The sequence below is a fragment of the Melanerpes formicivorus genome, unplaced genomic scaffold, assembly GCF_026170545.1.
Source record: "Melanerpes formicivorus ecotype bairdi unplaced genomic scaffold, bMelFor1.0.p_v2 SCAF_474, whole genome shotgun sequence".
In the NCBI taxonomy this organism is placed as follows: domain Eukaryota; kingdom Metazoa; phylum Chordata; class Aves; order Piciformes; family Picidae; genus Melanerpes; species Melanerpes formicivorus.
In genome coordinates, this window is record NW_027142826.1 from 1 (window position 1) to 12,870 (window position 12,870).

At 51.0% G+C, this 12,870-nt stretch overlaps 1 protein-coding gene across 1 annotated transcript; it reads left to right on the plus strand.

Annotated features, from left to right (window-relative positions):
* Positions 1-166: 166 nt before the first annotated feature.
* Positions 167-10,808, plus strand: LOC137459959 (bestrophin-3-like; the record flags this gene model as incomplete). The annotated part of the gene is made up of 4 exons (XM_068170621.1): positions 167-319; positions 6,481-6,561; positions 7,813-7,964; positions 9,303-10,808. Coding segments are annotated over 4 exons (1,287 nt in total), but the record flags the coding sequence as incomplete, so codon positions are not given.
* Positions 10,809-12,870: the final 2,062 nt, after the last annotated feature.

The following is a 12,870-nucleotide window of genomic DNA, read 5'->3' on the forward strand; positions in this document are numbered from 1 at the left end:
CCTGCTCTGGCAGGGGGGGTTGGGACTCTAAGATCTTCAGAGGTCCCTTCCAACCCCTAACATCCTGTGAGCCTGTGAAAGGGCAGGCAGAGGCCTTTGAGCATGTGTTCCTTTCTGCATAAGACCATGTTACTGCATGATTTCAACACAGCTTTGTTCTTTGCAGGTCGTTACTCTTGCAGTCTATACTTTTTTCTTTGCCTGCCTGATCGGGCGCCAGTTCTTGGATACTGACCAAGGGTATCAGGGACATGACTTGGATATTTACATTCCAATCTTCACACTGCTACAGTTCTTCTTCTATGCAGGATGGCTGAAGGTAAGGGAGCTTTCTGGGAAGGTCACAGGGGAATCCTCTCTGGGTGAAGATGTCAGAGCTGAAGTCAAGGTGTCAGATTTGTGGCACATGGTAAAATCACCAAGGGGGGGTACTGGTTGACACAGCTGAACACGAGCCAGCAGTGTGCCCAGGTGGCCAAGAAGGCCAACGGCATCCTGGCCTGCATCAGGAACAGTGTGGCCAGCAGGAGCAGGGAGGTCATTCTGCCCCTGTACACTGCACTGCTTAGGCCACACCTTGAGTCCTGTGTCCAGTTCTGGGCCCCCTCAGTTTAAGAAGGGCATTGAAACTCTTGAAGGTGTCCAGAGAAGGGCAACAAGGCTGGGGAGGGGTCTGGAGCACAGCCCTGTGAGGAGAGGCTGAGGGAGCTGGGGTTGCTTAGCCTGGAGAAGAGGAGGCTCAGGGGAGACCTTCTTGCTCCCTGCAACTCCCTGAAGGGAGGTTATAGCCAGGTGGGGGTTGGTCTCTTCTCCCAGGCAAGCAGCACCAGAACAAGAGGACACAGTCTCAAACTGCACCAAGGGAAGTTTAGGCTGGAGGTGAAGAGAAAGTTCTTCCCAGCAAGAGAGATTGGCCATTGGAATGTGCTGCCCAGGGAGGTGGTGGAGTAACTGTCCCTGGAGGGGTTCAGAAGGGACTGGACATGGCACTTGGGAGCCATGGTTTAGTTGTCAGGAGGTATTGGTTGATAGTTTGGACTTGATGATCTCTCAGGTCTTTTCCAACCTGATGGATTCTATGATTCTAATGGAGCTACACTGAAAGTGAAGTCAGCTCCAAGATTCCTGTGGTTGTAAAGAGGCATCACACAATACATTTATAATTCCACCTGACAAACCTTACACTAAGAAATGTTCAGGAACCTGGAAGAGTTTGAGTAGGACCAGTGCAGCCACAGTTCCCAGAGGGAGCATTGCTCCAGCAAAGTCAGGTACAGGGACTTGGGCTATAAAATGATAGATGGAAGATATAAACAAACCCTTTCTCCCACTCAGCTGTGTGATGGGAATATATGGCTGCAGACCTGGCATGGGCTGAAAGACACTGAATCATAGCTTCTTCTTATGATCAAACCCAGCCTTTAGTACCTGCTATTAACTTAATCAGGTGTAAGCAATTAAGCCATCTCCAGTTCCAGAAGGCCATCAAAGAGTGACAGCCAGCACTGGCTGCAACCCCAATGCATAAAAATGTTCATTGAAATAAAGAGTTATAGAGGGAATTGGACACTATCCATCAGCCTCCTGGTGCCAGCTAAGGTAACACATCATCATTGATCTGATAGTTGAGTAATTAAGCCACAACCCTCCTGGTAGTTCTCTCCTCTACAGCAATTGTCCCAGGCAGATTAACTGGGGGGGGGGGGGAAAAGTTTCAAATAAAAAAGAAATTAGTACATGAGGCTCCACATTGAATCATAGAGTTGTTAGGCTTGGAAAGGACCTCAGGGATCAGCCTGTTCCAACCCCCTGCCCATGGGCAGGGACACCTCACACTACAGCAGGTTGCTCACAGCCACAGCCAGCCTGGCTGCAAACACCTCCAGGGATGAGGCTTCCACCACCTCCCTGGGCAACCTGTGCCAGGCTCTCACCACCCTCATGGGGAACAACTTCTTCCTAACATCCAATCTCAATCTCCCCATTTCTAGTTTTGCTCCATTCCCCCCAGTCCTATCATTCCCTGACACCCTCAAAAGTCCCTCCCCAGCTTTCTTGGAGCCCCCCTGCAGATACTGGAAGGCCACAATGAGGTCTCCTCAGGCCTTCTCTTCTCCAGACTGCACAACCCCAACTCCCTCAGTCTGTCCTCATAGCAGAGCAGCTCCAGCCCTCTGCTCATGCTCATGGCCCTTCCCTGGACACCTTCCAGCACTCCAGACCCTTCCTGTAACAGGGGCTCCAGAACTGGACACAGAGCCCCAGGTGGGGTCTCACCAGAGTGCAATAGAGGAGGAGAATCACCTCCCACCTGCATTAAGATTCCCTTTGGGGCTTTTTAATCATGGCTGGAAACTTAAAGGTAACTTTTCTCTTAGACCATAAATTGGCCATCCAATTTCTCTTAGAACATAAATTGCATGAAACTGGCCAGTTTCAGAGCCTCCTTCCTACAGCCAGCTCCAGAGGGTTAGAGTGGAGAAGGCATCACACCAAGGATCACAGGCGAAAGTAAGGTTACTGCAGTCCTGTGTCTTAGGAAATTGGCAGGTGGGGAGGAGGAAGGGACCAGATTGGAGCAGAAGGGAAGCCAATGTGGTGGAGGGGAGCATGCTGCTCCTGCAGAAATGTGAGGCTTTATCTCTTGGCAATGCCTTCCAGGGCAGGTAACAGAAGTGGCAATGAGTGAGGACTGCCTGAATGAAAACACTTCGCAGGCTCACAGGATGTCAGGGGTTGGAAGGGACCCAAAAAGATCATCGAGGTCCAACCCCACCTGCCAGAGGAGAACCATACAATCTAGCTCAGGTCATAGAGGAACACTTCCAGACAGGCCTTGAAAGTCTCCAGAGAAGGAGACTCCACAACCTCTCTGGGTTACGGTTACCAAACCCTGAGCTGCTTCTCTTCACTGCCCAGCTACTGTCCTTGGGCAGGGAGTGGTTTGTCCTTCATCAGCAACCAAGGCTTTTAGTAGCATCTCTTTCAGGGCCTCCAGCCAACTCCTGGCTGCAGCAGGATGCCATAACAAGTGAAAAATCTTCTGCATAGGAAATGAAAGGGGAGGAGAAGCAGGGTTTTAAAAAGTACATTCAATATCGACAGGGCTCCTTGGGGCCGGAGCTTGGCCTGAACCCACACTGCCTGCCCTCAAGTCAGGATATTTCTGTCTTGAAGATTACAGCCAGCTTCCTGCTGAGTGTGTTGGGCTTTGGCTGCCAGGCTTGCAGAAAGGACCTTGAGCTGCTGAATTCCAGTAACTTGGCAACTCTCCAGGCATGATGGCTAAGCTGAGCTCATGCCTTGGCCTCAGGCCTGCTTTGTTACACCTACACTCCAGGGGCAAAGTTTCACATCCCATGAGACACTTCTGAATCCTGGTTTTCTTCAGAGGGATAGATAAACCATCCAAATACAGGTTGGAGTTGTTCTGCACTACATTCCTTTCTGGAGAATAAAGTTGTGTCTCACGCCAGGACCAGGTCAGGCAAGCAAAAGACCACCACTGATGTTCCATCTGTTGCAGTGTTGGGTGATAGGTTGGACTGGATGATCTTGAAGGTCTTTTCCAGGTTAATTCTATTCTATTCTATTCTATTCTATTCTATTCTATTCTATTCTATTCTATTCTATTCTATTCCATTCCATTCCATTCCATTCCATCCCATCCCATTCCATCCCATTTGCATTCCATCCCATCCTATTTCATCCCATTCTACTTCTATTCTACTTCTATTCTACTTCTATTCTATTCTATTCTATTCTATTCTATTCTATTCCACTCTACTCTACTCTATTCTATTCAGTGCTGCTCAGTTTTTTCACCTCATGGGACAGGTTTTGCAGTGGGGTTTCCAGATGCCAATCCCCAGGTTTACACTGAGCTGATCCTGTGTCTTCCCTGGAGATCCACAACAGAGTCTGCACTCTGTCCCATTCCCTGTTGCAGCACTTCTGTAGCTATAGCCAAAATCTGATGCCTCAAAACAGGTCAGCAAGTGTGAGCAGAGGTGTCACAAGATGTCAGTGGATGGAAGGAAACTCTGGAGATCATCAAGTCCAGCCCCCTTTGTCACAGGATGACAGGATGTGAGGGGTTGGAAGGGACCTCTGGAAATCTTCCAGTCCAAACCCCCTGCCAGAGCAAGATCATAGAATCTAGCACAGGTCACACAGGAACACATCCAGACAGGGCTGTCCTTTGTCTCCTTTTCATTCCTCATTTCCATTCCTTCATTTTTGTCAGGTTAGTCTGCTCAGTAGCTCATCTGCTGACTTCCACTGCTGGCCTGGGAAGTGGTGGCTGAGGAGAGTCACCAAAGTGCTTAGCCACTGGCACAGCCTAGAGGCATACTCCTGTGCTTCACTACTGTGAGCTACATAGATCATAGCTGGCTGTCTCTGGGTGGCTTTCCATTTATTCATTCCTTTGCAGGGGGCAGGACTGGATGAGGTTATGGGCAGCCAAAAAGGTTTCCTTTCCCAGCCTAGTTCCCAGACAACGGTGCCTCACCACAAATGTGCCTGAGCTCACTGTTAGTTGCCTCCTCCACAGAATGGGCTTCCTGCCTGCAGTTTTAATCACTTCATGTACAGAAATCCAAACCAGCAGGCTGACTGAAACCACAGCCTCAGGTGCTGTGCCTTAGCTTTGGCTAGCACGATGCACGGTGCCCTCTTGAGCCAAGTCCTTTGATGGGCTGCTTTTCTGAAAAGTTTCAGAGGGATGCCACCAGAATCACCCCCAATAAAGAAGCAGGGGCTGAGGGCCGTGTTAGACAGATGAGCTGTGCTCCCTCCAGGAGAATCCAGCTGCAGACCTCGGGAATCCTGACCACTGGGGCAGGTGGAGTATCAGAGAACACAGTAACAGAGCCTGTTGTTGCTAGACCATTTACAAGCCCACAGGATGTTAGGGTGGGAAGGGATCTCTGAAGATCTTTGAGTCCAACCCCTCTGCCAGAGGAGGAGCATAGAATCCAGCACAGGTCACACAGGAACACATCCAGACAGGGCTGGAAAGACTCTGGAGAAGGAGACTCCACAACCTCTCTGGGCAGCCTGCTCCAGGGCTCTGGCACCCTCACAGTCAAGTTCTTCCTCATGTTGAGGTAGAACCTCCTGTTCTGGAGCTGACATCCATTGCCCCTTGTCCTATCCTGGAGCACAAGTGAGCAGAGGTTTCCCTGTCCCTTCCTTCCTGACACCCAGCCCTCAAATACTGATAGACATTGATTAGATCCTTTCTCAGTCTTCTCCAGACTGAACAGCCCCAGGGCTCTCAGCCTCTCCTCACAAGGCATTTGTTCACAAATGTTTTACAGCAGCTGCTGTTTGCATCGTGATTTTTCACACACTGTGGCATATTAAAAGTCTATTAAAAGCCTTATTTTATAGGTTGGACTTGATGATCTCTGAGGTCTTTTCCAAGGTTGGACTTGATGATCTCTGAGGTCTTTTCCAACCTTATTGATTCTATGATTCTAAAGCCAGGAAAGAAGTCCCTGCGTGTCAACTGCAAAGGTTGATCACTGTAGACAGAGCATTATTGGGGGGAGAAATTCTCTTTTGTCCCTGCTTTCAGCACCTCTGGAAGCTTCATCCCTTATAAACAATCAGAAATTATGTTTATTACATTTAGATTGGATATTAGGAAATAAATTCCTTGCTGCAAGAGTGGTCAGGGACGGGAACAGGCTGCCTAGGGAGACAGCAGAGTCCCCATCCCTGAAGGGGATATACATCAGTCAAAGACAACAGTAAGGATAGGTCCTGACTATCTTATGTGGCAATTACTGTGGCCCAGATATGTCTCAGCTGCCAGCAGACCAGCACCAACAATCATGACTGACAGCACCAAGGAGACAGGGAACTATGAATGTAGAGGGAAAGCAAGATGTTCCTGTGCTAGGCTGGCAAAACCATCACAGAATGCAGAATTAACCAGGTTGGAAAAGACCTCAGAGATCATCCAGTCCAACCTATCACCCAACAACATCTCATCCACTAAACCATGGCACCAAGTGCCTCATCCAGGCTCTTTTTAAACCCTTCCAGGGATGGTGACTCCACCACCTCCCTGGGCAGCACATTCCAATGGCCAATCTCTCTTCCTGGCAAGAATTTCTTCCTCACCTCCAGCCTAAACCTCCCCTGGCACAGCTTGAGACTGTGTCCTCTTGTTCTGGTGCTGATTGCCTGGGAGAAGAGACCAGCCCCCACCTGGATACAACCTCCCTTCAGGGAGTTGTAGAGAGCAAGAAGGTCTCCCCTGAGCCTCCTCTTCTCCAGGCTAAGCAACCCCAGCTCCCTCAGCCTCTCCTCATAGGGCTGTGCTCCAGACCCCTCCCCAGGAGCTCAAGCTATGATTGCAAGTGACAGGCAGGGAGAGAAAGATAAAAATGCAATCCTATTTGTCTCTGCAGCAGCAGTCCTGACACAGCATGCCAACCTCTCTTCTGCCTCTCATTTTCCTCTCAGGTGGCTGAACAACTTATTAACCCATTTGGAGAAGATGATGATGACTTTGAAACCAACTGGTGCATCGACAGGAATTTACAGGTTGCTGTTGTGATGTCTACTGCTAGCTTTGCTCTGCTACATTTCTTCCTTACTTCTTGAACTGAGCTACAAATAGTGGCCAACAGATGTCAGTGAAACAAATTCTTGCCCTGAAGGAGCACCTATGGCTGTGATCCCCCAAATATTGTTTTCACAGAGTCACAGAAACATTCAGGTTGGAAAGGAGCCTCAGGATCACCAAGGCCAACCCAGAACCCTACTCTGCAAGGCTCACCCCTAAACCACAGCCCCAAGCACCACAGCCAAACCACCTGCAAACACAGCCAGCCTTGGGGACTCCACCACCTCCCTGGGCAGCACATTCCAAGCCCTCACCACTCTTGCCCTGAAAAAAGGTTTCCTAATGTCCAGTCTAAACCTCCCCAGTGGCAGCTTGAGGCCATTCCCTCTTCTTCTGTCATTAATGACCTGGGAGCAGAGACCAGCACCAACCTCTCCACAACCTCCTTGAAGGCAGCTGTAGAGAGCCAGGAGGTCTCCCCTCAGCCTCCTCTCTTTCACACTAACCATCCCCAGCTCCTTCAGTTGCTCTCCATCAGATTTCTTCTCCAGGCCCTTCCCAGCTTCCTTGCCCTCCTCTGCCCTGGCTCCAGCACCTCCACATCTCTCTTGTCCTGAGGTGCCCAAAACTGGACACAGCACTGGAGGTGTGGCCTGCCCAGAGCTGAGTGCCAGGGGACAATCCCCTCTCTGCTCCTGCTGGACACAGCATTGCTGATCCCAGCCAGGATGCCTTTGGCTTTCTTGGCCACCTGAGCACACTGCTGGCTCCTATTCAGTTGCTAATGCATACTGATTTTGGTATTTATGATGCCTGTCTAAACACGCAAACAGCTGACCTCACACCAGTGCCTGAAGGGGGTCTACAGGAAAGCTGGGGAGTGACTTTTGAGGGTGTCAGGGAGTGATAGGACTGGGGGGAATGGATCCAAGCTAGAGGAGGGGAGATTTACATTAGATGTTAGGAAGAAGTTCCCCATGAGGGTGGTGAGAGACTGGCACAGGTTGCCCAGGGAGGTGGTGGAAGCCTCATCCCTGGAGGTGTTTGCAGCCAGGCTGGATGTGGCTGTGAGCAACCTGCTGTAGTGTGAGGTGTCCCTGCCCATGGCAGGGGGATTGGAACTGGCTGATCTTTGAGGTCCCTTCCAACCCTAACAATCCCATGATTCTATGATCTAATACACTGTACTATGTTTAAAGTGACATGCTTTATACCCCATAACACCTAAGGTCTCGCTCCTGGCGGTGGATGACATGCACATGAACTTGCCCAGGATGGAGAAGGATATTTACTGGAACGACTCCGCCGCCCGGCCGCCCTACACGAAAGCAGCTGCTGATTACTGCATTCCTTCATTCCTTGGATCAACTATTGAAATGGGGTGAGTGGCAGCAAGGCTCCTTAATGCCATCAGAAAGGTCCCCACCCCTACAAGCCAAGTTTATTGATGGGCAGTCAGCTCAGAGCTGTGGGCTGTGACAATCCTCTGAGTGGGGAAGCTGGCGATGGGGAGTTATGTCAGCAGGGAATGTGTACGTCATAGGCTTTGTACTGCTGCCCAGGGAGGTGGTGCAGTCCCTGTCCCTGGAGGTGTTCAGAAAAGGACTAGATGTGGCACTTGGAGACATGGTTTAGTTGCCAGGAGGTATTAGGTAATTGGTTGGACCTGATGATCTCTGAAGTCTTTTCCATCCTTATTGATTCTATGATGTGAGAAAAGCCAAAAGGGTTGTCAAGGCCTGTCCCAGGCTGCCCAGGGAGGTGGCTGAATCCCCAGCCCTGGGTGTATTTAAAAGCCCATCTAGACAGGGTGTAGTAGTGGCCCTGGTAGAGTTAGATAATGGTTAGATTTGATGGGAGAAGGAACCATGGATACAAACTTGAACAGAGAAAGTTTCACCTCAACATGAGGAGAAACTTCTTCACTGTGAGGGTGACAGAGCCCTGGAGCAGGCTGCCCAGAAAGGTTGTGGAGTCTCCTTCTGTGGAGCCTTTCCAACCCCACCTGGATGCATTCCTGTGTGGACTACCCTGGGTGATCCTGCTTTAGCAGGGGGCCTGGACTCAATGATCTCTTGAGGTCCCTTCCAGCCTCTAATACACTGAGATACTGTGACCTCGAAGGTCTTTTCCAACCACTGTGACTCTGTGGTTCTGTTGTATGTAGTTATGAGTATCATTTCCATTTAAACTCTCCAATCCTCCCCAGTCCTTTGTGTGAGTGGTTCTCTTTTACCCCTTTTGGAAGAGGTAGAAGAGTAATCTGTCTCACTCTAAACCAAGCCTAGAGAAGAGGAGGCTCAGGGGAGACCTTATTGCTCTCCACAACTACCTGAAAGGAAGGGGGTTGGTTTCTTCTCCCAGGCAACCAGTGACAGAACAAGAGGACACAGTCTCAAGCTGTGCCAGGGAAGGTTTAGGCTGGGGGTGAGGAGAAAGTTCTTCCCAGGAAGAGAGATTGGCCATTGGGATGTGCTGCCCAGGGAGGTGGTGGAGTCACCATCCCTGGAGGTGTTCAAGAGGGGATTGGATGTGGCACTTGGAGCCATGGTTTAGTTAGTCATGAGGTGTTGGGTGACAGGTTGGACTGGATGATCTCTGAGGTCTTTTCCAACCTTTTTGATTCTTTGATTCTAAGACAGCCTTCCTGCTGAGACAGGGGGATTCGTGTGCGTGCAGACAGGTCAGCGACAGCGACTCACCCGGCTTTGTTTGGCAGGCTGGCTGACACCGCCTTCCTCTACGGGGAAGAGTGGCCCTGGGGAGAGGACAAGCACCGAAGACAACTTTCCGTGCTGCGAAGAGTCAAGCGGTTTCTGAGCGTCCACGAGGGCCCTCCGTCGCCGGCCCGCCCGCGCTACAGCCGGCAGACCAGCGAGAACTCCGTGTTCTTCCCGGCGGATGAGAAGGGCCACATCAGGCGGCTGCAGGAGATGCACACCAGAGGCAGACACTCCTCCTCCAGCTTCAAGAGGAAACACGAGGGAGCGGACAGAAGCAAGAGGCTTCACAGCAGCAGAGATCTGGGACCCATAACGGAGGCTTCGCGGAGCGAGGCGCAGCTCAGCGACAGCGACATCTCTTCCGAGACCAGCAAGCCGGTTCCGGAGGTCATCATCTCTGAGGCTGAGGAGGAGGCCGCTGACCTGCTGGGCCAACCCGAGCTGCAAACCGAGCGCAGCGCCAGCATGCCGGAGGAGGCGCTGCAGCGGAGCCTGGCGGAGGCAAACGTGGCCCTCCTGGACCATCCTCTTTTCACCCCAGAAATCATCACCTACTTCCCCGATGCCGAGGTGCATCAGTCGCTGCCTTCTGTGATAGGGGAGCCCAGGCACGAGCCCCACGGCGGCAACATCGCCGGCTTCGTAACAGATCACGAGAGAAACCTCCAGCGATGGAGCCTGCCAAGCTTCCACAGCCACAGCACGGGCTCGAACACTGCACCTCCCTCAGCAGATCCTGGGACACCTTCACGCCAAAGGGACTTGAGAGATGGAAAAGATGTGGCTTCTGCTGATGCTCCAGAGGCCTTTGAGCTGCAGCACCTCTGGGAAACCCTGGGGAGCAGGGAAACAGCCATAGTAGAATTTTCTAATGAGAAAAAAGACAGGAAACTTTGACTGTGCTTCCCCTGTGCTTGACTGAGCTCCTTGGAAGTGCTTCTCACCCAGAGCTGCTGACAGTGCAGAAGGGCAGAGGTGGTGCTCAGGCAAGTCCTGAGCAAGATCCAGCAGAGGAATCTGAGCACTTCAATAGGAGGCATTGTGGTGACATGCTTTAAGCCAGTCAGTGGCTTGAAACCTGTGACCCTGTGGGGGAAAACATTTATGGGGAAAACTAAGAGCCTCAGGAATAGATGCAAACAGCCCTGGGACACAGTAGTGAGCCAAGCAGGCTGACCTAGAGGAAACACTAAGGTAATCAGAAGAGCAGAGGTGTCTCTGTCCGCTTTGGATCTACCCTAAACACTGCTACCTTTGGCCACTCCTTCAGTTTAAGATCCATGATACCCTTGTAAGGCCCACCAATAGCTTTGATGCCTGCTCAAGTGGCCAGAAGGCTCAAATCCCTCTCTCAGCCTGGAGAGGTTCAGCCCACCACCACTCCCTACCTGGAGGAGCACTGGAAAAGGAAGGCTTCTTGCTTGTGTAAGGCAAGAGCCTGCCCCACTGGTGCTGAGCTTATGCCACTACAAAGTGCAAGAATAAAAGGGTTAAATGTTTAACTTCATGAACTAAAAATGGAAGAGTCAAAACTGATGATGAGCTGGGCATGGGAGGGTTCAGCCTTGGTCTCTGCTCCTTGGAGCATGTACATGGTTTACCTAGGGACACCTCACACTAGATAAGATTTCTAACTCTGCAAGCTCATGTTTGAGGAAGTTTCACATAAATATGTGGAAAAGTTTTTTCACTGTGAGGGTCCCAATTAGGTCTCCTCAGAGCCTTCCCTTCTCCTGACTGAACAACCCCAACTCCTTCAGTCTGTCCTCATAGCAGAGCAGCTCCAGCCCTCTGCTCATCCTTTGCCTTGCTTTGAGCTGAAACAGCTCTGGACTGAGGGCAGAATGAATTTACCCTCCAGGAGTAAAATAAACCTTCACAGAAACAGAGGTTACACAGAAATACTATTTACAAAACCAAACCAAACACAAAATGGACCAAGGCAAAAGGATATCCACACATACTCAGAATCAGCCCTGGCTTAGCCCCCACCCTGGCTAAGCCCCAAACTAGGCCTCAGCTAAGCCTCTGCTAGTCCTCAATGCTCTCAATCAGCTCATCATCCTTCCCCAGGTGGAGTTCCACTGATTCCAGCTGGTCACTGATACAGAGAGCAACACCTCCTCTCCTCCTGCCCTGTCTGTCCTTCCTAAAGTGCTTGCACCCATCCATCCCTACATTCCAGTCATGGGAATCATCCCACCAAGTGTCAGTGATAGCCACCATGTCATAGCATCCTAGCAGCACAGTGCCCTTCAGTCATCCTGTTTGTTGCCCAAGCTGCATGCATTTGCACAGAGGCACTTCAGCTGGGCTGGCCATGCCACCCTCTTAGGTGAATCCCCCTGGATTCCCTTGGGGTGCCCCAGGGCTTTGTCCTTGGCTTGCCTCAGGGCAACAAGTGGAGAGCCCTTGCCTAGCATCCATCCCTCTGCCTCTGGTGAGCTGCCCCAGTGTTTGTCACAGGCAAGCATGAAATGAACAGAAGGTCTGCTCCTTACATAGGGAGAGGTAGGATATGGAAGGGAATAACAAACTCCAATATCCTATGTCCTCCCCTTGGGATCTTCTAGTCACCTGGAGGAATATCCCTCTGTGGCAGGACAGTTAATCCCTACCCTGCAAGATGAGGTTAGCTCATAGTCACTCTGTTCTTCAAGAGTGATATGGACAAAGGGGGAAGACTGAGGGGGGATTTGATAAATGTTTATAGATATCTGAGGGTTGGCTGTCAAGATGGAGGGGACAGGCTCTGCTCAGTTGCACCCTGAGATAGGACAAGAGGCAAGGGATGGAAACTACAGCACAGGAGGACACTGCAGTGCAGTCAAAATTCAGTGGAGGTGAGCTGGGGGCTCTAGAGGCAGTCAAAGCCAGAAACTCCCATGAAACACCTCAAGGGATTCAAGGGGAGCTCTGCTAAGAACGTGCTGCAGCAAAGAGAGCCTCTGCATGAATGCATGCAGCAGGGGCAACAAACAGGAGCAGCTGGAAGCTCCTGTGCAGCTACAAAACTATGACCTGCTAGCCATCAGTGACACATGGGTGAGACGAATTCTGTGACTGGAGTGTGGCTATTGATGGCTACAGGCTGTTCAGAAGGGACAGGTGAGAAAGGAGGGGTGGAGACATTGCCCTCGATGTCAGGAAATGGGTAGAGTGTGGAGAACTGTCCCAGAAGAATTGCCATGAACAGGGCTAAAGCTTATGGGTAAGAATTAGAGGGCAAAGGCAACAAAGGGAACTTGTGGCTGCTGTCCTACAGGCTACCTGATCAAGCCTTCCTACAGGAGGCTTCACACTTGCAGGGTCTTGTCCTGCTGGGGAACTTCAACTACCTTGCATCGACTGGAAAAGTAGAACAGCAAACTGGAAGCAATCAAGGAGACTCCTGCAGTGCCCTAGTGATAACTTCTTGAGCCAGGAAATAGACAGCCTTGCCTGAGGGAATGCAGCACTGGGCCTGATGGCCACAAATGCAAGTGAAGTCATCAGTGATGTCCAGACAGGGGGCAGCCTGGGCTGCAGTGATCATGCACTGGTGGAGTCTGTAGTCCTAAGGGA